This window comes from Mus caroli, chromosome 10 (assembly GCF_900094665.2).
Source record: "Mus caroli chromosome 10, CAROLI_EIJ_v1.1, whole genome shotgun sequence".
NCBI classification, from domain to species: domain Eukaryota; kingdom Metazoa; phylum Chordata; class Mammalia; order Rodentia; family Muridae; genus Mus; species Mus caroli.
The window spans coordinates 69,779,189-69,802,888 of NC_034579.1; the positions used below are offsets into that span (position 1 = coordinate 69,779,189).

General features: G+C 45.7%; 1 protein-coding gene and 1 pseudogene across 3 annotated transcripts in view; one reads left to right on the forward strand and one right to left on the reverse strand.

Annotated features, from left to right (window-relative positions):
* The window catches only part of Cabin1 (calcineurin binding protein 1), a 116,204-nt gene extending 96,430 nt beyond the window's left edge, over window positions 1–19,774 (reverse strand). The window contains exons 1-10 of one of the 3 annotated variants that reach the window (XM_021173767.1): window positions 19,446–19,774; window positions 10,543–10,668; window positions 9,986–10,078; window positions 9,369–9,482; window positions 8,485–8,619; window positions 6,542–6,722; window positions 5,150–5,279; window positions 4,265–4,414; window positions 2,797–3,083; window positions 1,548–1,716 (exon numbers count right to left, since the gene is read on the reverse strand). In XM_021173767.1, the coding sequence (XP_021029426.1) occupies window positions 1,548–1,716; window positions 2,797–3,083; window positions 4,265–4,414; window positions 5,150–5,279; window positions 6,542–6,722; window positions 8,485–8,619; window positions 9,369–9,482; window positions 9,986–10,078; window positions 10,543–10,545 (1,262 nt within the window). In that variant the 5' untranslated portion in view covers window positions 10,546–10,668; window positions 19,446–19,774. The remainder of the gene's footprint in view (window positions 1–1,547; window positions 1,717–2,796; window positions 3,084–4,264; window positions 4,415–5,149; window positions 5,280–6,541; window positions 6,723–8,484; window positions 8,620–9,368; window positions 9,483–9,985; window positions 10,079–10,542; window positions 10,669–19,445) is intronic. The other 2 variants (XM_029482190.1, XM_021173768.2) reach the window with 2 other exon arrangements.
* Window positions 19,775–22,203: 2,429 nt separating this feature from the next.
* On the forward strand, window positions 22,204–22,539 carry LOC110302661 (annotated as a pseudogene).
* The last annotated feature ends 1,161 nt before the right edge of the window (window positions 22,540–23,700 follow it).

Consider the following 23,700-nt stretch of genomic DNA (forward strand, 5'->3'; position numbering starts at 1 on the left):
ATTCAGAGCCACGGGGACTCTGCGTTGGAGAGCAGAATCAGTGGGAATACTCTCGGGGCTGACAACAGAGAAGGGCTAAGCAGAAGCAAAAGCTCAAGACCAGGTACAAAGGCGAACACAGAGGTGCTGAGGGGCCTCGGGTGCCAGCGTGGGGACATGGCACACCCATCTGAGCTCCTCACATTGCAGCACCACCCTACAGACTCTTCTAAGGACCATGTTTTGGCCACCCTTGTAGCACCTCTACAGCAGAACACTCAGGGCACCTATAAACCCCACATTTACTGCATGTACACTCCAGCAAGCAAGCTGCTATACTGTTATAGGAACACCCAAAGTAATGAATACTCGAACCTCACAGAAACTGATCCAAATACAGTAGACACAGCTCCACATATACAAGGCAAGAAACAAGAGCCAGGGTATGACAGTGGGGTGAAAAGGAAGACAGAGTCACCCACTCCAAGACACTCCACTCTTCCAAAGAGCAGCTGTTTCCTGTAATGCATCTCAGGAAAAACCAGCAGATGGCGCCACATCTCTGCCTTGGCCCTGCCTTAGCTGTGCACTAAACACAGCCCTAGTTCTAAGAATTGCACCCTCATAGGAGAGATGGTAGGAAGGGAACAAAGAGCAGTTAAGTGTATTGATATAAAATGGATGCATAAGTCTGCTAAAGCCTCTAGATTCCTCTTGCACTGTCAGAATCAATACTGATATAAACTGTCACTGGTCAAAATGACAACCAAAGACTTGAGATATCTGGACGGAGTACTGATGAAACCCTACTCAAGTAACAGTGGAGGGAGAAAGATGAAGACACAGGAGATGAGAAAGTCCTGGCAAGCCAAAAGTATGCCCCCAGATGCTATGGAGGAGAATGCTGGACCAGAGCGCACCCTCCCGGGAAAGGAAAAGTGGGGCACCAAGAAGCATGCCCACTGGCACAATAAATCCTAAAAAGGCTCAGGAGAGAGAGAGAGAGCCCCTGGGGCTCGTGAAGAACAGCAGGGCCAGAGCAGGAGCAGTAAAAACCCAGGACAGAAGCAGGGGCCCAGGTCCTCCTGTTTCAGAGAGCTGGCACCTTCTCTCCTGGAATTCTTTGAGGAACATGAAGAACCAATACAATGAAGAAGCACATCCATCTTCTCAGAATGCAATGGAACTAATAGCAATATAAAGCCAGGCAGGTACACATACACTTAAAGACAGGTGGCTTCCTTCCAGGGGTTTCCATAAGCATTTGCAGCAGCCCTGAAGTACCCCAAGAAAAAGTGAGTATCGTGACTACACGTTCCTGACTCATTCATCCTGTGAGAATCAGGAAGCAGCCAGTCCCCAATGAATAAACCAGTCAGCTCCTGTATTCAGGAGGTGAGAAAAATCCAAGCAGGCAGTTCAGTGACACCCACACTCTGTATTCAAGCAAGCATCAAGGGAACAAGGGAGGCACCGGAGGGGAGGGTGAGAATAGTCTGAAAAGCGCTGCTGAGAGAAAGAAGAGCAGTTTGCAGGTTACATCAGAGAAACCACAAAGTGTCCAGTACCTGGACGGCAGGAACTTTACTAGAAGGCCCTGGAAATCCACTTTCTCTTCTTTTTTGCACTTGGTGTTTCGGACCCGGGCAGACCTCCGCTTTGCTGTCTCTCCACTTTCCTCTACAGTCTTCTTACGCTTTACCCCTTTCTTAGACTTATCTCCTCCAGAAACATCACCTTCACAAAGAATGACCATTAAACCATCGCACAATGGCAGGAAAGGGCCCACTGGACCCCTCTTTTACAACCCACCACCCACATCTTTCTTCTCAACAACATGCAGTCCTGAGTCCCTTAATGGTCCTACCCTTCTGGAGCTGAAAAGACCTCAGGTCAGAGCTCAGGACACTCAGAGCGTCTGGGCCCTGCAGTCCATACTCCTGGGGTGGGCAGAGTAAGTGGCACTACCCACCAAATACCCAGTGATAGGATTAGAGCAAGAGACCCATGAATTATATAGAGAACAAAGGGAGCTTAGCCTCAGTCATGCAACTGAGAAAACCAACCGACCAAGCTACAGTCACTCTCTAACTGCCAGTGGCAGAAAAATCAGAACACTGCATGGGAACTTACGGTACAAACTTTTTACAATTCCATTAGTAATTAAAATGCACTACCACACATGGCAATGACTTTAATGTTTTCTAAGGTCCAAGACCTAGAAATGCATATACCTAGCAAGACAGGAGGACCAACAGCAAAGAAATAATGAGGGGAAGAGGCATTTTTTTTCTTTTGAGACAGGGTTTCTCTGTGTGTAACCTTAGCTATACTGGAACTCGCTCTATAGACCAGGCTGGCTTAGAACTCACCGAGATCTGACTGCCTCTGATTCCCTAGTGCTGGATTAACAGTTTGTGCCACCATGACTGGCTAGGGGAAGAGGCAGGTCTATGCCCTGGGGCCAGGCTACAGTTTTCTATGGAGCTCTGATTTCCACTCAGGCCACTTGCCACCTCATTTCTTGAGACAGTTTTTCACTGGACCAGTGAGTTCCCAGGATCCCCCTCTCTCCACCTCCCCAGCACCAAGACTCTAGGCCTCTGTCATTGCACTCAGCTTTTTATATAGGTGCTGGGGATTTGAACTCTGGTCCTTATGCTATTAAAGCAAGTGTTTTTACCAACTGAGCCACCTGGAGGCTAGAGCTCCAGCAGGATGTATTTCTCCAGAGATGTCAAGGCCTCCTGCTCTTGCTCCTGCTGGGCTTACCATACGGGCTGCTCTCATGAATGTGAGGCCACAAAGTCTGCTCACCCATAGGAGTGCCTGTGTCCAGCAGGCTGGGACTGTGCAGTGGGAAGCTGGCTGTGGTCACAGAGGTGTAGGAGAGCACAGGCTCAGCCACGGCAACAGTTGGATTAGTGCAAATAGGACTTGGCTGGACCACACTGACAGGTGTAACCACTACAGAGGATGCTAGCAGCTGGCTGGGATCCTGGTAGTCAGACAGGTCAATCCTCTTCCCAAGGCTGGGCCTCGGGGGCTCACAGGTGGTGAGGTGACTGTACATGGCAAGCAAGCTCTCCCCAAGGCACTTCCACCTGCAGGGAAAGGAAGGGCCCCCACACACGGTCAGCACCTGGGTAGACTTGGCAGAATCGTTCACACGGCTGTGACGACATCATTATAACCAACAAAATACTGAATCCAATATGTGCTAAAATGGAGAAGCCCAAGCCAGAGCAGGTACAGAGAACAAACATCTTCCTGCTCCTCACCTCAGCAGAGACCCCTGATATTCTATTTCATTACATCATCCCTTACAAAGCAGAGATGCTGTCCCCAGCATCAGACCTGCTATGATGATGGCAGGACATGCTAAACTTTTTTTTTTTTTTTTTTTTTAGATTTATTTATTTATTACATGTAAGTACACTGTAGCTGTCTTCAGCCCCTCCAGAAGAGGGCGCCAGATCTCATTACNGATGGTTGTGAGCCACCATGTGGTTGCTGGGATTTGAACTCTGGACCTTCGGAAGAGCAGTCGGGTGCTCTTACCCACTGAGCCATCTCACCAGCCCGACATGCTAAACTTAAAAACTCAAATGTAACGGCAGAACTTGTATGTACAGTATATATGCTTGAGAGTCTCACTGTGGCAGCTCAGTCAGTCTCAAACTCACTCTGCAGTACAATCTGGTCTGAAAAACCAGAAACCCGCCTGCTCCAGCCTCCCTAGTTCTGGGATTTTCCATAATGCCAGAATTTTTAAAACAAAAATTAAATGTCAAAGCTTACGACCCCAACTCCAGTGTAGCACCAATACCAGCCCTCCCTTCCAGGAAGGAGAGGGCCTCTTATACATTACCAAGCTCACAGAGGCTATACTGAAACCCATCTTACAGAGGAACATGTCATCGGTTCTGATACGAGCCCGGACTGGACTGTCAGGCAAGTTCACACTGTGACACACTCCAGGGTTCCAGGTCCCCAGCTGGCTGGAGTCTGCCCAATGCTAATGTTCCTCCCTTCTCAACAGAGAAGACTGAGGAGCACAGGAGCGTTCCCAGTGACCGGGTGAGCAGCTTACGCACTGGGCCTGCTTAAAAGAGCTAAGCTGCTCTTTAGGAGCCTACAAGCAGATACTGACTCCAGCTCTCTAGCCACTGTGCCTCCCTTCCCCTCCCAGCAGACCCAGGTCTGGCCTGGGGCTTCTCCCTCCTGTGCTGGGAGTATCTTACCAGCCAACCTCACATTTCAGAGAAACCCGACCGACACTTACGTGAAGAAAGGGATGGGCTGCACTAGTTTCAGGTCTGGTTCCTTTTCCCGCACGATCAACGCTTGCCTCTTCTTCCGCAGCCCCAGAGCCTCATCTACAATGGCCTGCGTCTCCGCTGCACTCACTGACACATCGTGAATTGACATGTCACTAAAAGTGTATAAGATGGGAAAGTACAGTGTTAAAGTCAGAGCCGATGCTCAGCTTTTATAGACAGTGGTACCCTTTAATCAGTAATCTGTTATGTCCTGAACATAAACTACAACTTGACTCTGACCACAGATGGATGGTCATCAGCATTGTACACCTACATACACTGGAAATCACAGAAGCCCCTTGTTTCTTCCACAGTTTACAACAGGGCAAAGAATTTTCCTATGTATTAATAGTTGTCACCTTTGTGTCTGGAAAGCCACAGGAAACAAAAGATTGCCAGTTCCAACAAAGCCATTAAACCAATTATGTTCACCAAAATCATACAGAAAGACGGGGGGGGGGGGGGGGGGGGGGGTTCTCAAGGTCTAAGGCGGCCTCAGACAGGACAACACCCGCACTCTCAGTACCCAGGCAGCCCAGTGGCTCCAGCAGGACCACTTCATACAGCCACTCTTGAGACTTAACGATCTCACCGAAACATTAGTTCATCAAAGACATTAGTGAACACAGGGTTAGGTTTACAGAGAACGCAGCTGAGAGGAGTAGCCACTAATCCCCAGCAGGTGAGCACCCGGGCCAGGGAACACCTGACCAACAAGAAGGGTTTTCTGGCTGGCAATGAAGCCCTGGCATTCAGGGACTCCAATCACACACAGATCAGGACAGAAGGGGATGACAGTTGCTCCTGATGCTTACTGACCACACATAGTGATGTGATGTAGGCCTTACCACTTGAGAAACATTCGGAGGGAGTCCTTTCGGAGACAAGGCTGCTCTTCAAAGATCTTCTCCTTGAGGACCAGGCCTTTGCTGTACCGGCAGTCTTTCTCAAGGGCTTTGCAGATGAAGTAAAGACATGCTAACAAGAAAAAAACAAAAAAAAAAAAAAAAAAAAAAAAAAAAAAAACGGTTTAGGAGATAAGACAGCTTTCAGAACTCTAGCCTTGCTAGTCAACACTAGGAAATGGAATCAAAGAATGCACAATAGTAATGGTGAGAGAGCTAGTAAAGACTGCTGCGACTATAAAATCTAGAACAGACCAGAACAGATGGCCTACAGCTGAGGACAACCAGTGCCAGGAGCAAACAGACTGTATGACCTTCCTGTACAGCCTTGGCCCCAAGATTTGAGATTTAATAAGTGCTACAAAAAAATACCTAAAGCACTCACAGCAGTTACCTATTAACTGGTAAGAGCCTTGAAAATATCTGGACATCTCAGCTATGACAGTGACACTGTCACCCAGTGAATGAGCCTAGAGGACAGAGCATCAAATTACCCCTGAACCTACAGACAATGAGATTTGCCTTTTTGTTCCCCCACCCCCACCCCCCAGACAGGGTTTCTCTGTGTAGCTCTGGCTGTCCTGGAACTCACTCTATAGACCAAGTTGGCCTCGAACTCAGAAATCCGCCTGCCTCTGCCTCCCAAGTACTGGGATTAAAGGAGTGTGCCACCACCGCCCAGCATGAGATTTGCCTTCTTAAATTCTGGATTTATCTGGAAGTTTTCACTCCCTTTTCTATGTCTCACTTCTGGAATAGACAAGGAAATATTTATCCCACAGATGTCTACCTTTATATTTTAGAGCACATAAACTCTGTGGCTTAACAAGCCCATGGGTAGAGAAGAATTTTGCTTCAGGATGAACTAACTGCACCTCTAGTATCACATACATGTGAAGTGTGTTTCCAACCCCATCCATCCCCACCAAGTAAAGACACAGCAAGGAGGAGACAACCCAAAGGCCAAGACCAGGCACCAACCTACCAGCACCCTGATCTTAAGGCTTAGACTTAACCTTAGCTTCCAAAGCTGTAAGAAATAAATGTGTCCCATAAGTCACTCAATGTGACAGGCATTTTGAGTTCAAGACCAGCCTGGAGGGCAGGAGACGTTTTCTCAAAAAAATCCAGAAGGACAACAGCCCAAAAGGACAACGCACAAAGGACACGGGAGGGAGGAATCCTCTGGCGAGCACCACATCTCTTACTGTGTGGCACTACTATACTTACACGTGCCTGCTAAATGGAGACTGGGAAAGAGCAAATCAGGTAGCTAAGATTGACAGAATGTCTACTAACACACCCAAGCCAGCCTCTCTCATCCGTCCCACTTACTTGTGTAATCACTGAGGGTGTACAAAACAGTGATGAGATTGTCCAGGCAGGGCCAGTGGTCAGGATTACACCGAAGCCCTTCCTCGAAAGCATGGCGAGCCAGGGGAAGCCGGATGAGCCTCAGGGCCACGTGTCCAATTTTGTACCAAAGGTTGACGTCTGTGGAATCCAGCATCACTGCCTAGCAGCAGTGTAAGCAGAGGTACAGGTATGCACTTGATTAGATTTTTCAAACACACAAGGTGGGGATAAAAGGGACACAGCATTGGTCCAGCTGCTTAAAATACCCAGGAAAGTAGCAAGGCAGTGTCCTTAGTTATAACTAATAAAGCTGCCTCACTTTCCTGCAGTCACATGTTTCTAAGACGCAGAGCAATGACACATTAAAAAGTCACATGAAACAGCATGATGACTCACACCTGTAATCCCAACACCCTGGAGGCCGAGGCAGGAGGACAGTTAAGTTCAAGGTCAACCTGGGCTACAAAGTCAGTTTCAGGACAGCAGAGGCTACATAATGAAATCCTTCTCAAGAAATACAAGTTACAGAATAAGCCTGGCTTGATGACCCATGTCTGTAATCCCATGTCAATTGGGAAGAGGAGGAGGATTAGAGTTCACGGTCACCCTCCCTTCACAGCCCTGGAATACATGACAACTGCCTCACAAAACTTACTATTTTAAAAATGTTACATGAGCTAATTTATTTAACTTAGAACATTTTTTTCAACATACTGTACTAATGGAAATATCTGCGTGTTCCTTACATATTTAATAAGTAAAGAAGCCAAAGAGGACTCTGGGGGAAAGCTCCATTGGTAAAGTGCTTGCCTAACAAATGCAATAACTCAAGTTTGATCCTCAAAATCCACATAAGAATGCTGAGTATGCCTGTTCCCAGGGCTGGGACAGCAGGGACAAGTGGATCTCTGAGACCTCCTGGCCAACTAGACTAGTTCCAAATGGCTGAGCTCAAGGCCAGTAAGAGGCCCTGTAATAGAATAGATGGATGTGCTCCTGAGGCTGGCACCCAACACTAACTACTGAGCACACATGCATACCTGGGAGGGGTGGAAGGAGCTGCTGAAAAGACAGCTCAGAGGTTAGGAGCACTTGCTGCTCTTGCAGAGGATGGAGTTTGGAGCACCTGTATCAGCCAGGTCACAACCACCTGTAACTCCAGCTCTGGGAGGCTCTGAAGCCAAAGGCATTGGCAAGTACCCACACTCACATACTCACACATACACACAATGAAAAACATAATAAATCTTTAAAATACATCAAAAGAAGTAAAAGGAATAGAATTCAAAGAAAATCCAGGAGTCTAACAGGATTCTAGAAGAATCAGAGAAGATCTTAGTCCACATCACTGTCCAGCATTCATTAGCAGAATAACCTAAGCCTGAGTCTTCATCACTGAAATGAGGATAAACTCACCCTTCTTTCAAGATGGCATAAGATTGCAAGGAGAGCTCTTGACATACTATCTGGTACATTAGAGAGACACACAGAGATACCAACAGAAATATCACCAGTACCATTGTGACTAGAGTGCAACAAATACAGCTGTCAGGCTCTGGTCTTCACACCTAAACATCACCAAATTGTTACCTGCTGTGTGAGTCTCCAGCCTCAGCCCTCCACTGCTTGGCTTACAGACAGGTACCACCATGCACAGGGTTACCATTTTTCCCCTCTCATTGGCTGGATGTTCAAATGCATTAAAATAAGCCGCATGATGGTAGAAAACTTCACATACAGTCTCTACACTGAGGCCTGCCTCAGTCCCTAACCCTGCCTTCCAGGCCTTTCTGTCCACAAGGCCTTGAGTATAAGAACCTGGTGCGACACCACTACAAAGTCTCTTTAGTCAACAAGATCACTTCATGTCCCTTCTTCAGCAATTTCCTACACAGGAATTTTGAGTACTACCAACTCCATACCTCCAAATAAAATTCCATGGCGGTCTCCAGGTCCTCTCGCTGGGCTGCCAGCTGGGCCAGGTTCTTATACGTAGAATATTTCAGTATCAGTCCAGGGTGTTTCAGCCCTTCCTTCTCATCTCCGGATGACACTGCCTGAGAGAAGACAGAGGCAAAAGTGACACCACGGCCCTACAGCCACAGCAAGCGATCAATAGGATGCTGATTTCCTGCTTGAGACAGCCCAGTCCCACCTCACCTGGGAAACTAGGGTGTTACAGATAGTCCAGGCAGACCCAATAGCTCTTTCACATAAAGAAAGGCCAAACCACCAGGAAGTGCTCTGCAGAAACTGCTGACCAAGAAAGACAAGGGACCCTTCTCTACCACTGCTGCCATATCTGAATGCGCACATGAAAACCCAGCCCAGCCAGTAACCCCTATTCAGGGACAAGTGTTTTAAAAACAAAAGAAGTGGCTGGCCATGGCAGTATGTATTTTTAATCACAGCATTCAAGAGGCAGATGCAGGCAGAACTCTGCTAGCTTTAGGCCAGTCTGTGTACAGAGCTTCATGAGAGCCAGCACTCAGCATGCAGGGGTAAGGGTAGAACAAGAATCAGTTCAAGGCTAGCTTTGACTCCATACCCAGTTCATGACTAGCATGGACCACGTGAAGCCCTGTCTCAAGAAAAAAACAAAAACTATAACCAACCAAACATACACACATATGTCCACATGTATAAAACAGAGACATGGATACTGAAAGATACTGGGTAGGGAGTTACATGCCTATAACCCAAGCCTCTAGGAGAACCCTGAGTCTCAGGCTAGCCTGGACTTCAAAGTTAAGACTTTGTCTCAAAAAAACAAAACAAACCCCAGCCCAGCAGCCCAGTGCCTCACCTCCCGCAGCAGGCGAGCTTCCAGAAGCTCATGGTAGGCCTTGGCGGACTCCTCGAACCTGTCATGTTTTTGTAGATCCAGGGCCTTGTGGTATAGGGCAAAGGCTTCTGCTTCCTGCAACCAAGAAGGAGATGTCACACCACACAGAGCAGAGCCTTTCACATGGAGACTTCTTCCCAGCACACAGAACAGAGCCTTTCACATGGAGACGTCTTCCCACCAACACAGAGCCTAAGCCTTTCACATCCAAATGTAGGCAAAGGGAGGCTCTGAGTGACTGCTAAGCTAAATGTAAGCTACAGCCTCTGCAGTCAAAGAAAATCTACTACTCAGTGCTCAGACCTCATTACTGCAGAGTCCCGTGTGCATACTCGCACACGCACGCACACACACACAAAAAGGCGGAGGGCAGGTGGTAGGTAAATGGCAACAACACAAAGAGCATTCAGTTAGTTCTTCAGCATGACCATCTCCCGAAGGAAACAAGTCCGACCTGAGGTGGAGAGGCAGCCGTCTGCAGCACACCATCCCCCTTACAACTCCTCTGAGGACACAAGGAATTCATTTAAACTGAGCAGCGGGAACTTCCTCAGAAGCAGATCTCAGAGTGCATATACCTGAGCCTCCTTTGTCTGGATTTTGTGACTTTTGAAGCTTCCCTCATGGTCATCCTCAATCGTGGAGCTGGCGTTCAAGGCTGCAATGCGAATCTAGGAAGGAATAAGAGGACTAGCAGCACAGTGCTCAGATGAATACAATCATGCTTCAGAATATTTATTCTAGGCTATGAAAAACTATGGAGGAAGAACCACCAACAATCATCCGGGAAAAAAACCAGGATGTGAATCTGTCGATGGGACAATACCCAGCAAGAGTGGAAAGTAGATCCTGGATACTGTCCACCTCAAAGGAACAGAGGCTGGGAGCCCCAGTTTCTACTCAACATAGAAGACCTGGGTATTAGAGTAACAATTCCAATAAAACATCAATTTTGTGTCTTTCCTACAAGTATGACTAAAGACTTACAAGCAATAGCCAGACAAGCATCCTCACCCACAGGTTTACCAACAGCCTTCCTGGAAGAAAGGCTGCACAGGAAAAATGCCCCTAGCCCCCAGGAGCAGAGTGACAAACAACACTGTCACCAACAACTTAGGCAGGGATCAGGTCTTACCATATTCAGAGATTCAGCACCACCACGGAGGGTCACTTCCCATCCCTGGGACACGACAGTCCCTGCAGAGCAAACAGGACAAAAGGGTACAGGAGGAGCCAGGAACGGCACAGTGCTCAGGCCCACCTGTGTGAGAAATATAAGGAAGGGAAAAACAAAACAGTTTAAAGACTATAAAAGATGATGGGATTGGTAAGACAGAAGAGAAATTAGAACTTCCTATGTTGCTCCTGGAAATATGAAACAGCCCCTAAGGAAAACATATTGGCACTTTCTCAAAATCTCAGACAGAATTAGCATATGATCCCGAACTCCACTCCTATGCATCTACTCAAAGGAAAACATGTCCACACCAAAACTTGGTTATAAATGGACACAGCAGCAGTATTCAAGAGCTAAAGGTGGGGCCACACAATAGCTAAAAACTGATGAATAAAATGGGGAAAGTCTATGAAGGAACAATGTCCATTCATAACGAATAATGTATGCTGCAACATGAAGGAACCTTTAAAACCAAGCTAAATAAAAGATGTCATATGCAAACAGTCAATACTGTCTGCATCCAGTTATGTGACGCATCTGGAATAGAGACAATCGATCAGTGGGTAAGGGGGACGCTGGCATAGGGCTGAGTGCCCTGCTAAAAGTTGGTCTACATTGTGTAAAATATGGGTTTTTTAAAGCTGTGCTTGGCCCTCAGAGACTCCGTTTTATAAGCAGCTTTGACTCCCACTTTGAGAATGGAGGATAGCTATTCATGGTGGACATATGAACCACACATCTGTCTAGTACAACCCACATAACAGACAGAAAAATGACAGAGTAGAAAGGTTGCCACCCTATAAATGTATGGGGTGACCTAGGGACTGTAGGAGCACATGGGCATAGTAAAGTTTTACCAAGAAAGCTAGGCCCAAGAATATAGCAGACACACCACACTAAGGGAAAAGATTGGCACCTACCAAGCACTGCACTGGCAAAGCCCCTACCAACCATCACCTGACCACCTGGTGTGTCCGGCAGGCCACTCCCAACTTTGCCAGGAACTCCAGTTCATCTGTGTCCCAGCTCCTGAGAACCTGCTCTCCTGTTTGTCTGGACTTTCTGTCCATGTTTCCGTTTGATCACCCAGACCCAGTACTGCCCTTACCTGCTCCCTCTGCAGCTTCGCTCTCAAACCCAGGACAGCAGCAGTCTGACTCACAACAGCTTCCACAGAGGTGGACTATTTGTGTTTTATCAACTTCTTTACTTCTCAGGAAACCTCTTAAACTCTGCTGTGGCCTCTTAACCCTTGACAGCAACCATGAAGCGTGTGTGTGTGTGTGTGTGTGTGTGTGTGTCCGTCCTGTAAGTGTGCTCCTTTGGATGCTTTCCCACTCACCTGGATTATTCAGGGTGCTTTGGGTTCTGCATCCTCCTGGAAGCCCGGCTTTCTGCCTGGAGGCTGAGAGAGGGCAGTGAAGCAGCCAACGCCCAAGCTGCACATGGCTAAACCTACGGTGATTTCCTAACAACCTGGACACGTCACATGCATGAAGCAGGGACTGGGGCTCTGCTCCAGGCGTTTGTAGCCGCTCTCCTCTGGAGAGGAGCGAAGGAAAGAGATCCTTTGCCAGAGGCATGCTCCTGTATGGAGACAGTCACCACAGCAAAAGGGTCACTGTGTAATTCATAATGTGTACCCTAAAATTAATATTAGTAACTAGCATGAGAAAAAAGAATCTGTGTTCACCTCAGCCAGGGTTATCAAGGAAAGTGGGAGCACCTGCCAAACTGGTGCCACTGAAACTGCCATAACTTGTGAATTTATTGCTATTATCATTATTTTATTATTATTGTCTTTGGCATTATGAAAGAAAAACATTTGTTGTTGCAGGATATTTGATCACACTGTAAACCCTGAGATTCTGTTATTCACTGGAAAAACCTGTTTATAGTTATGGTATGGCTCAGCCCTAGCACACACTCTTAATCCAAGAGCTTTCTGATTTCTGTAAACACGATTAAATAAAGTCAACCAGTGATCAAGAGGAGGAGCAAGCAACCAGATGACAGGGAGTGAATATGTGAAAAACCAGAGAGAAAGTCAGGAGGACAGAGAGAAAGACACACGGGAAGTAGAAGGGAGGGACATTCAGTTTGAGAGATTTTGAGCCAGGGTGGAGGAGGAGAACTTGTTTTTCTCTTTGGGACATCAGCTGTGGAGGAAGGTCAGCTGGGTGCTTTCTCTGCCTCTCTGGGCTAGCAGGCTTTCACCCTAGCACCTGTCTGGAGACTTTATTGACAAAAATCGAACGTTTGAGATTTTATGAAAACAACAAATTTTCACGTCTGTTTTTTACACAGTGTGCTCAAAACAAAGAAAGGGTGACTGGAGAGTTCTGTGGCTTGAGTACTATTTATACCCTCCAAAACTAACCCTGAAATTTGTAACAGTGTTGAAAGATAATGGGGCTGGGACCCGAGAGTTCAGTGCTAGAGCACTCGGCTCCTGTAGAGGACACAGCTCGGTTCCCATGTCAGGCAACTCACAACCACCTGTAACTCCAGCTCCAGGAGCTCTGACGCCCTCTTCTGGCCTCCAGGGGCACCTGCGCTCATTTGCACATGCACACATACCCATATGCATAACTAAAAATCAGAAACCTCAGGTGTGACCCCAGTGCTCCTGTAGCAAGACAGACAAACCCTGAGAACTCACAGGCCAGCCAGCCTATTAAGCACAGCAGCAAAAGACCTTGATTTCAAAACAAAGCAAAGGGTGAGTAAGATGATTCAGCCTGAAAAGCCACAAGCTTTAACAACCACAGTACAATCCCTAGATCCCACATAAATATAGAAAAGAAAACAACCTCAAGCCAGGCATGGCGGCGCACATCTTTAATCCCAGCACTTGGGAGGCAGAGGCAGGCAGATTTCTGAGTTCGAGGACAGCCTGGTCTACAGAGTGAGTTCCAGGACATCCAGGACTACACAGAGAAACCCTGTCTCGAAAAACCAAAAAAAAAAAAAAAAAAAAAAAGAAAAAGAAAACAACCTCCACACAGCTGTCCTCTGACCCCTGCATGTATACTGTGGCATGTATGTGCCCATCTGTCTTAGTTTGGGTTTCATTATTGTGAAGAGATAACTCGACCATGGCATCTCTTATAAAGGCAAACATTTAAATGGGGCTGGCTTACAAGTTTCAGAGGTTCAGACCAGTATCATCATTGTGAGAAGCATGGAAGGGCAGGCAAACAAGGTGCTGGAGAAGGAGCCAAGAATTCATTTTTGGGGGCTGGAAAGATGGCTCAGCAGATAAGGGTACTGACTGCTCTTCAAAGTCCTGAGTTCAAATCCCACCAACCACATGGTGGCTCACAACCATCTGTAACGAGATCTGGTGCCCTCTTCTGGGGTGTCTGAAAACAGCTACAGTGTACTTAAATATAAAAAAATAAATAAATCTTAAAAAAGAAAAAAAATTTCATTTTGATCCACATGCAGCAGAAGGGGACTGTGTTAGTGGACACAGCTTAAGTACAGAAGACCCCAAAGCTTGCCCCACAGTGACACACTTCCTCCAACAAGGCCACATCTCCTAAGAGTGACACTCCCTATGAGCCAAGCATTCAAACAGTAGTCTATGGGGGCCATACCTATTCAAACTACCACACCACACACACATACACAAGCACACGCACACAAACACACACACGAAAATTAAAGTTTAGAAAAATCAAATCAAAGAAATTGGAATGAAGAAATGGCTAAGCAGGTGAAGTTACTTGTCATTGTCATGCCTTACAGCCCAAGTTAAATCCCTGGAACCCACAGAAATGGAATTCCCATAAAGTATACCCTAACCTCCACAAGCACACATCATACACACACAATAATATTTTCATTCATATTTATATTATGTGTATGGATGTTTTGCCTGTATGTGTGTATGTGTGCTACATGTGTGCTTCTGGTCTACAGAGGCTAGAAGAAGGTGTCAGACCCCCTGAGACTGGAGTTACAGACAGTTGTAAGCTGAAATGTTCAAGTGCTGGGGATCTAATCTGGGACTTTTGGAAGAGTAGCCAGTGTTCTTAACCACTGAAGCATCTTTCTAGCCACAATAATTGTTTTAATTTTTAAAAAGGTGGGTGAAGGGCAAGGACCAACATCCAAGGTTGTGTTCTAAGATCCACATCTTTTCTATGGCAAGTATACATACATACATACAGATATGCACACATACACACACACCTCTCCATAAAAATTATTACAACCAAGAGAGTCCTGATCAAAGCCTAAGGGCTGGGACCTGCATTCAGAGCCTCAGCATGTATCTGTAAGCCTAGAACTAGGAGCAGAGACAAGACGACCCTGGAGCTCTCAGGCCAGCCAGTCCAGCTACTAATAAGTCAAGGTTCAGTGAGAGATCTGTCTTAAAAGGTGGAGCATGATTTCGAACATTCATCAATGACCTAAACACACACATACACAGAAATATATACACAAACATGTATACACATGCAAACCATACACACACATATGCATATATAAATACATATGTGTGTGTACATGGTCTATTTATTATTCACTACCATTAGCAACAAGAAGGAAGAGCCATGTATTTAAAATCCAACTCTAGCAGGTATAGTGGCCAGCAAGCAGGAGGACTCTTAAGTTCAAGTATAGCCTGAGCTATATAGAGACCCTGTCTAACAAAAAACTTCTAGGTAAGCCAGGCGTGGTGGTGCACACCTTTAATCCCAGCACTTGGGAGGCAGAGGCAGGTGGATTTCTGAGTTCGAGGCCAGCCTGGTCTACAGAGTGAATTCCTTTCTCGAAACTCAAAAAAAAAAAAAAAAAACTTCTAGGTAAAAGAGAGTCAATCTAAAATAAAAGAAACATAACAAAATATAAAAATTAAATCATACAGTTATTTCCATAAACAGACAGCTTAGCATTTACAAGTGTGGGCTGTGTTGGCTGCCCTGGCCGAGGACCAAGGTTTAACTCACATATCAGGTGGCTCACAGCCTCCTGTAACCCAGTTCTAAGGGATCCAGAGCCCTCTTCTGGCCTCTACAGGTACTGTATGCTCATGGTGCACATACAGACAAGCAGATACACTTTAAGGTGTTTTAAAATAAATTTACTTCTTTAGATTAAAGAAAAATGACCAAATTCAATAGCTATGAACAACAACTAAAAAAAAATTGAAAAAAAAATGGGAAAAGAAGAATAACTTCTTGTCATGAAAAAATAGAAATAAATACCTTGGTCCTAAAGCCAAAATAGTATTTAATGGAAAAAACACTCCACACATTGCTACTGCTATCAGGAATAAAAGTCAGGATGTCCACTATCTCTGATACTATCCACTACTGCACTAAGATGATCAGCCAATGCAGTGAGAACAGGAAAAGCAAACTGAGGTTTAAGAATGGGTATAAAGGCTACATTTAATCTCACCACTGTAACCTCAGCATTGGAAGGCCGAAGCAATAAACTGTGGGCTCCCAGCTAGCCTGGCCCACGTGGCAAGATCCTATCTCAAAATAAATAAATAAATAAAGAGTTGACTAGGGAGTAAAAGTGTTATTCATTAGGCGGCGGTGGAATACGCCTTGAATCGCAGCATTCTAGAGGCAGAGGCAGGTGGATCTCTGTGAGTTCAAGGACAGCCAGCCTGGTCTACAGAGTGAGTTCCAAGACAGGTACACAGAAAAACCCTGTCTTGAAACAAACAAACAAGACAAAAACAAAACAAAACAAGAAAAGTGTTTTCCCAATAATACAAAAGAATACTTTTTTAAAAACCTCCATGAACCCATACACTAATAAAAGAACTCAGTGATGGAGCACAGTTTACCACTAGTACATATGCAGTATACCATTAGTACATACACAGACCATTAGTACATACACCGTACACCATTAGTACAAACACAGCATACCATTAGCTGATGAGTACAGAGCTGGAACCTGGCTCAGCAACAAAGAGCATCGATTGCTCCAGCAGAGGAAACAGTTTGGTTCCCAGCACCAACATCAAGTAGCTCCAGCCATCTTTCCCTCCAGCTCCTGAGGAGCTGATGCACTCCTCGGGCCTCCCTGAGCAACCACATCATGCGCACATACCCACACACATATGTAATTTTAAAATTAAAATAATTTAATGATAATAATAATAATTTAATGTAAAAATTGATTCATACAAACCATAAGTAGAAAATATGATTGTGCAGAAAATCCCATTGGCAGGACCAAGAAGATAAAGTCCTTAGTAAGAGATCTGCAATGTACACAGGGAAAATTGTCGAGCACAACTCAAAGTGTGAACTCAGTGTAATGCAATCTCTTCTCCTCAGGTAGGATACAAGGTGTCAGCTCTCCAGAAGTTACCACATAAACTTCATGCAGTCCCCCCGCAAAACCACCAAGATAACAGACAAGATGACATCAAGGACCATTTAGAAAAATAAAAATGGAAGACTACCTAAGTACAAAGTAAAAAAAAAAAAAACTGCTAAGAAGGGACTAAGCTTTATCCAATATTATAAACACAAACTATAACACATGCTACATAAAGCCTTAATGGTTGAAATGAGAGGAAGCAGCACATGTTGCCACAGAGAGATCAGGTCCAGAATTACACTCCAGTGTGCATGTGCTGTGCTTGAGGGTCAATTTCAGCATGTTCCCCAAAAGATCTCTGGGCCTCAGTGGGGCAATGCTGGCAGACAGTGTGACCTTTAAGAAGTGACGCTTACAGCAAACGCCTTGACCGCTGCGAGATGGCTAGGAGGATAAAGGAACAGGAGTTGGATCCCCGGAAACCACATGGACAAAGCTGTCCTCTGAGCTCCAATGGTGCTGTGGCACTCAGGCCCCACACGCATCTCATACACAAGATTAATCTACCAGTTAAACACTTTTTTTTTTTTTTTTTTTTTTTTTGGTTTTTCGAGACAGGGTTTCTCTGTATAGCCCTGGCTGTCCTGGAACTCACTCTGTAGACCAGGCTGGCCTCGAACTCAGAAATCCGCCTGCCTCTGCCTCCCGAGTGCTGGGATTAAAGGCGTGCGCCACCATGCCGGGCTTAAACACTTTTTTTTAAAGCTGGGATTGGAGGCCTGTCATCCCAGCATTCGGGAGAAAGAGGAACCTGAAGGATGGTTCAAGTTCAAGGACATCCTGGTTTCACAAAACTTACTTCATCATATACTTTATGCACACAGCCTGAAGATAATTTTACATAAAATGTTTAATAATTTGTACATGGAACAAAGTATCATGGTACAGAATTTCCACAGTCACCTCTGCACTCAAAAGTTTTGGATTTGGGGGAAATTAAGATTTTCAGACTGGGATGCTTAATCTATAATCACTTATTAATTCTCAGCCTAACTGTTGCAGTTTTCTAAGAATAACACATTTTAAATTCTCAAGTTTCTAACCCCCACCCCACCCTTTTTTTTTCTTCTTCTTCTTCTTCTTCTTCTTTTAAACACAGAATCTATGTAGCGCCAGCTGACTGGGCCTGGACTTGCTATATAGACCAGGCTGAGAGAAACACATGCCTTTGCCTCCTGAGTTCTGAGATTAAAAGCGTGCACTGACATAGCAGTGTTCCCAAACTCTATGAAGTTTCCACTGCTCAAGATCATAGTAAAGAAAAGCTATTTATGCCCCTCAGCTCTGCCATCCAGTTAGTGAAAGGCAACCAAGGGGCCCACTAGGGTCTAGGAGCCTGGCAATTTTTCTTGTGGGGGATAGGGGAGTTTTCAAGGTAGGGTCTCCCTGTGTAGCTTTGACTATCTTGGAACTTGCTCTGTTCCACCTGTCTCGGCCTCCAGAGTGCTTGGGATTAAAGACACACACACTACACACAGTGTGATGGTTTGCATATGCTTGGCCCAGGGAGTGGGATTTTATACCCTAGTCCTAGCTTCCTGGAAGTCAGTCTTCTGCTAGCAGCCTTCAGATGAAGATGTAGAACTCTCAGCTCCTCCTGCACCAGGCCTGCCTGGATGCTGCCATGTTCTCGACTTGATGATAATGGACTGAACCTCTGAACCTGCAAGCCAGCCGCAATTAAATGTTGTCTCCTTTATAAAACTTGCCTTGGTCATGGTGTTTGTTCACAGCAGTAAAACCCTAACTATGACACCCAACTTCTGGCAGTCTTGAGGTTACGGTAGAACTGTGTGTGAGAGACTGACTTAACATAAATGCCCCTCTCTACGCCTGTTTCCTCTATGATGTGACGTGCTGGTCTAGACATGGCCTGTAGGTTCACCATCCACTGCTATTATACAGCCCGAAAGGAGGATTTTTTTTTTTTTACATTTCTAATGAGGAAAATAACCAACCAACCTCTTGATTCATGACAATTACATAAAAATTATTTCCATTCAGCTTTCAGTATCTATAAATAAAATTATAGTGACACACTGTCTCATATATTGTCTTTGGCTTTATTCATGAAACATAATTGAACAGCCACTCCAAATCTAAAACACTTACCATTAAAAGTATTGGGGTTTTTTTTTTAAATTAAATTTACAACATAAAATATAAATCTATCTACAAGAGTTTGCCAACCCCTTAAGGAGATCATTTTAAATTCTATTTCTAAGCAAATTAATCACATAGAAGGAACTTTACCCAGATGAGGTTCAATAGGCCACACTGATGACCTATAAGAAGTCATGTCTTGAAGAGTTAAGCGGCAAAGTCCACAAGTGCAGAAACCTGACAGCGCCAGGTGAAGTCGTTCTACCTGCCTCCTCCATGGAGGGTGTTGAGCAGAATGACTGCAGTCGGGGTAAGACGCACCGGAACTTTAAAGCCGTTTAAAACCTTCCCTCGGCCTCAGTTTCCACCCCTAGAAATGGTACTCACATCACACTCACCTCGCTAGGCTGAGGTGAAGGTGAACGAAAGGACGCACCGAAAGGGATGGCTTCGAGCTGCGGTCACTATGACCCACCCTAGGCGCCACCCGGCGAGGCTGCGGGGCGCGCGGAGGAGCCAGCGTGGGCAAAAGGCCCGCGCCCGCGCCTTCGGGTCTCGAGCCTGGCTTCGGCCCACCGCGCCGGGAAGGGGAAGAGCCGGTCTTCTCGCGTGGTTCCACCTCCTCGCGCTCACGGGAGCCGTGCGCACACCTAGCCGACACACGCAGCCCTCACTCCCCGGAACTCGACCGGCGTCTCCAGGGCAACGGCCTGAGCACCCAGACTCCTGCGCGCGACAAACCAACAAGGAACGCTCTCATTGGATGGAGTGTCAGCCTTGTCAGCCAATCGGTGTGGACCCCTGCGCTATTGACTGTTTGGGCGGACCCACGGGTTCGATGTGAGCTGTGTCTTTGACTCGCGCGCAAGGGAGCGCTGCTGCTGCTGCTGCTGCTGCTGCTGCTGCTGCTGCTGCTGCTGCTGCTGCTGCTGCTGCTGCTGCTGCTGCTGCTGCTGCTGCTGCTGCGCTACCTGCAGGACTTATTGGTTTTGTTGTTGCTGTTGTGTTTTATTTTGGTTTGGTTTATTTTAAGCAATGTCTCACTAGTGCAGCCCGAACTAGCTTCGAACTCGTGGCTAAGAAACGTGTCAGAGAAGTTTACCGGTTTTTGAGCAGAAAAACCTGATAAGGAGAGGTTAGTATTTGGGGAGTTAATGCAACCCTTTAGGGAGGAGCTCCACACTGCTGGGATCCCTGGTGGCAAAGTATCCCACAAGGATGATTTAAATAACACTAAGGGGCTGCAGAGACGTCTCGGGCAGTTTGGAGCACTGGCTTCTCTTCCAGGGGACCCTGGTTTGAATACCAGCATTGGCACAGCTCACAACGGGCTGTAATTTCAGTTCAGGACTATCTCCAACGCCCTCTTCTGGCTTCTTCTGGAACTACACAATGTGGTACACAGCCATCCATACAAGCAAGCAAAACACTCATACACATAAAATTTTTTTAATAAAGATTTCTTTATGTATGTAAGTACACGGTAGTTGTATTCAGACACTCCAGAAGAGGGCATCGGATCCCATTACAGATGGTTGCAAGCCACCATGTTGGGAATTGAACTCAGGAACTCTGAAAGAACACATAAAAAAAATTTGTTTTGTTTTTCAAGACAGGGTTTCGCAGTATAGCCCTGGCTATCCTGGAACTCACTCTGTAGACGAGACTGGCCTCGAACTCAGAAATCCACCTACCTCTACCTTCCAAGTACTGGGATTAAAGGCGTGTGCCACCACTGCCCAGCTCACATAAAACTTATAACAATGAATGTTACAGCTTTTTTTCCCCATATTGTAAGAATTTGAAAACTTGTTTAAAGCTGGGCATGGTGGCACACGCCTTTAATCCTAGCACTTGAGAAGCAGAGGCGGGTGATCAGGTGATCTCTGTGAGTTCAAGCACAGCCTGGTCTACAGAGTGAGTTCCAAGACAGCCAGGGTAACACAAAGAAACCCTGTGTAGAAAAACAAAAACCAACCAACCAACAACAACAAAATGCAGAGGGGGGGGGGGGCAAGGCTTGTTAAAAAAAAAAAAAAGCATTAACAGAATCATGGTGCATAATTCAATCAGTCTGGTACAAAGAAAACAACCTTATTAATACTCCAAGAGGTTAAAAAATATATTACCAACTTTGACTTCAGAAAAGTATAGACTGGGGGTTGGAGAGCACCAACTGGCTCTTCCAGAGGTCCTGAGTTCAATTCCCAGCAACCACATGGTGGCTCACAACCATCTGTAATGGGATCTGATGCCCTCTTCTGGTGTGTCTGAAGACAGCAACAGTGTACTCACATACATAAAAGAAAAAAAAAGTATAGACTGCAAGAGGGTAGAGGAACAGAAAGAAAAAATATTAAAATTGTGTAAACAGTGAGTCTTGGTGGTGAGACTTCTGCCTGTGCCCACTCGGGAAGCTGGGGCAGGAGGATCACTTCAAGTTCAGGGCCACATAGAAAGAGCCACTCTCAAAACCACAAATATAGCACGAATAGTATAGTATGCTCATTGGATCCAGTTTCCATCACTCAGTTCTTGAAAAATAGACCCCATGCTGGGGTCTACAGGGTAAGGGTTCAAAGGTGAAAGAAATATTGATCATGCCAGAGCCTCAAACAGAACAGAATTGACAGAGAGAAATCTCAGAGCCACCTTGGGGTGGGGAGAAAATTTGAGAAGTGAGAGACCTTTCTATACAAGCCGACAGGTAATATCAGTATATGTGGTAGGGTTGACAGATTCAATATGGTAAGACGTTTGTCTTTCGGTCCGGCTGAGAGGTCCATGTCAGTGCCATCCTCAGGTATTGTGTATCTGTCCTCAGAATTCAAACACCCGCTGGTAGAGAGAAGAGGTTGGCTCGTCAGTCTCAGAAACTAGATGAGCCCCAGTCAGACTCTCAAACTTAAAAGATGCACAGCTCTCTTTCCGCCCTGCTTAGCTGCTTTGTTAGCTTGGAGCAAGCTAGAGTCACCTGGGACGAGGGACCTCAGCTGAGACAGTGCCCCCATCAGATTCCTCTCTAGGCAAAGTCTATATGGTGTTTTCTTGATTAATAATTGGTGTGGGAAGAACCAGCCCATTGTGGGAGGTGCCACCACTAGTCAAATGGTTCTGGGTTGTGTATGAAAGCAGACAGAAGACTCTTAGGTCAAAATGGTGGATCAATCTGCTGTTGCAGCATCAAGAAAGTGGCTGGGTGGTTTTCGAAGGTGGTATTATAATGCTGCAGGAATCAATAAACTAGGGTTAATGCAAGATGATACACTACATGAAACTGAAGATGTAAAAGAAGCCATAAGAAGGCTTCCTGAGGACCTTTATAATGACAGGCTGTTTCAAACTAAGAGAGTCCTGGACCTGACTATGAGGCATTGGATCTTGCCTAAGGATCAGTGGACAACATATGAGGAGGACAAATTCTACCTTGAACCCTATCTAAAAGAGGTTATTTGGGAAAGAAAGGAGAGAGAAGAGTGGGCGAAGAAGTGATCTTTTAGATAAGATCTGTGGGTGTGCCTGGACTCACCATACTTCTACAAAGTTATTTCAATCTGAATCACAATTTAAGAAATATTTGCTCTACCTATGTCTCACTTTAAATAAATGTCTATTGTAAACATGAAAAGAAAGAAAGAGAGAGAGAGAGAGAGAGAGCAGACAGAAGAAGTTATATAAAGAAAGCCAGTGTGTTCTGCTGAGACTCGATGTCCCAGGGTAGTGTGGTACCCAGGATGAGGGGAGAGGAGAAGAGGAGGAGCAAGGGGAGGATAGATTTGGGGTAGAACTGGGAGGAAAAAAGGAAGAGGACTGTGAAGTGAATTAAACAAACAAACAAACAACAACAACAAAAAACTATTGTTGGAAAAAAGAAAGCCAGTGTCTTAGTTAGAGTTTTCTTGCTATGAAGAAACATCATGACCACAGTAACTCTTATAAAAGATAATAATATGGGCTGATGAGATGGCTCAGTGATAAGAGCACTAACTGCTCTTCCTAAGGTCCTGAGTTCAAATCCCAACAACCACCCATAAACTGACCCCCCTCTTCTGGTGTGTCTGAAGTCAGCTACAGTGTACTTACGTATAATAATAAATAAATCTTTGGGTCGGAGCAGTCAGGGACTGAGCAAACAGGGCCAACAGGAGTGAGCAGAGGTCCTAAAAATTCAATGCCCAACAACCACATGAAGGCTCACAACCAATCTGTACAGCTACAGTGTACTCATATACATAAAATAAATAATTCTTTAAAAAAAAAAGATAACGTATAATTGGACTTGCTTACAGGTTCAGAAGTTCAGTCCACTATCACAGTGGTGGGACACAAGGCAGCATCCAGGCAGACATGGTGCTGGAGAAGGAGCTGAGAGTTCTACATCTTGATCCACAGGCAGCAGAAGAAGACTGTGTACCACACTGGGCAGAGCTTGAACATAGGAGGCCTTCAAACCCACCCCATACAGTGACACACTTCCTCCAACAAGGCCACACCTCCTAATAGTGCCACTCCCAATAGGCTAAGCATTCAAACACAAGTCTGTGGGGGACGTTCGGTTTTTTGTTTGTTTGTTTGTTTGTTTGTTTGTTTTTGTTTTTCGAGACAGGGTTTCTCTGTATAGCCCTGGCTGTCCTGGAACTCACTTTGTAGACC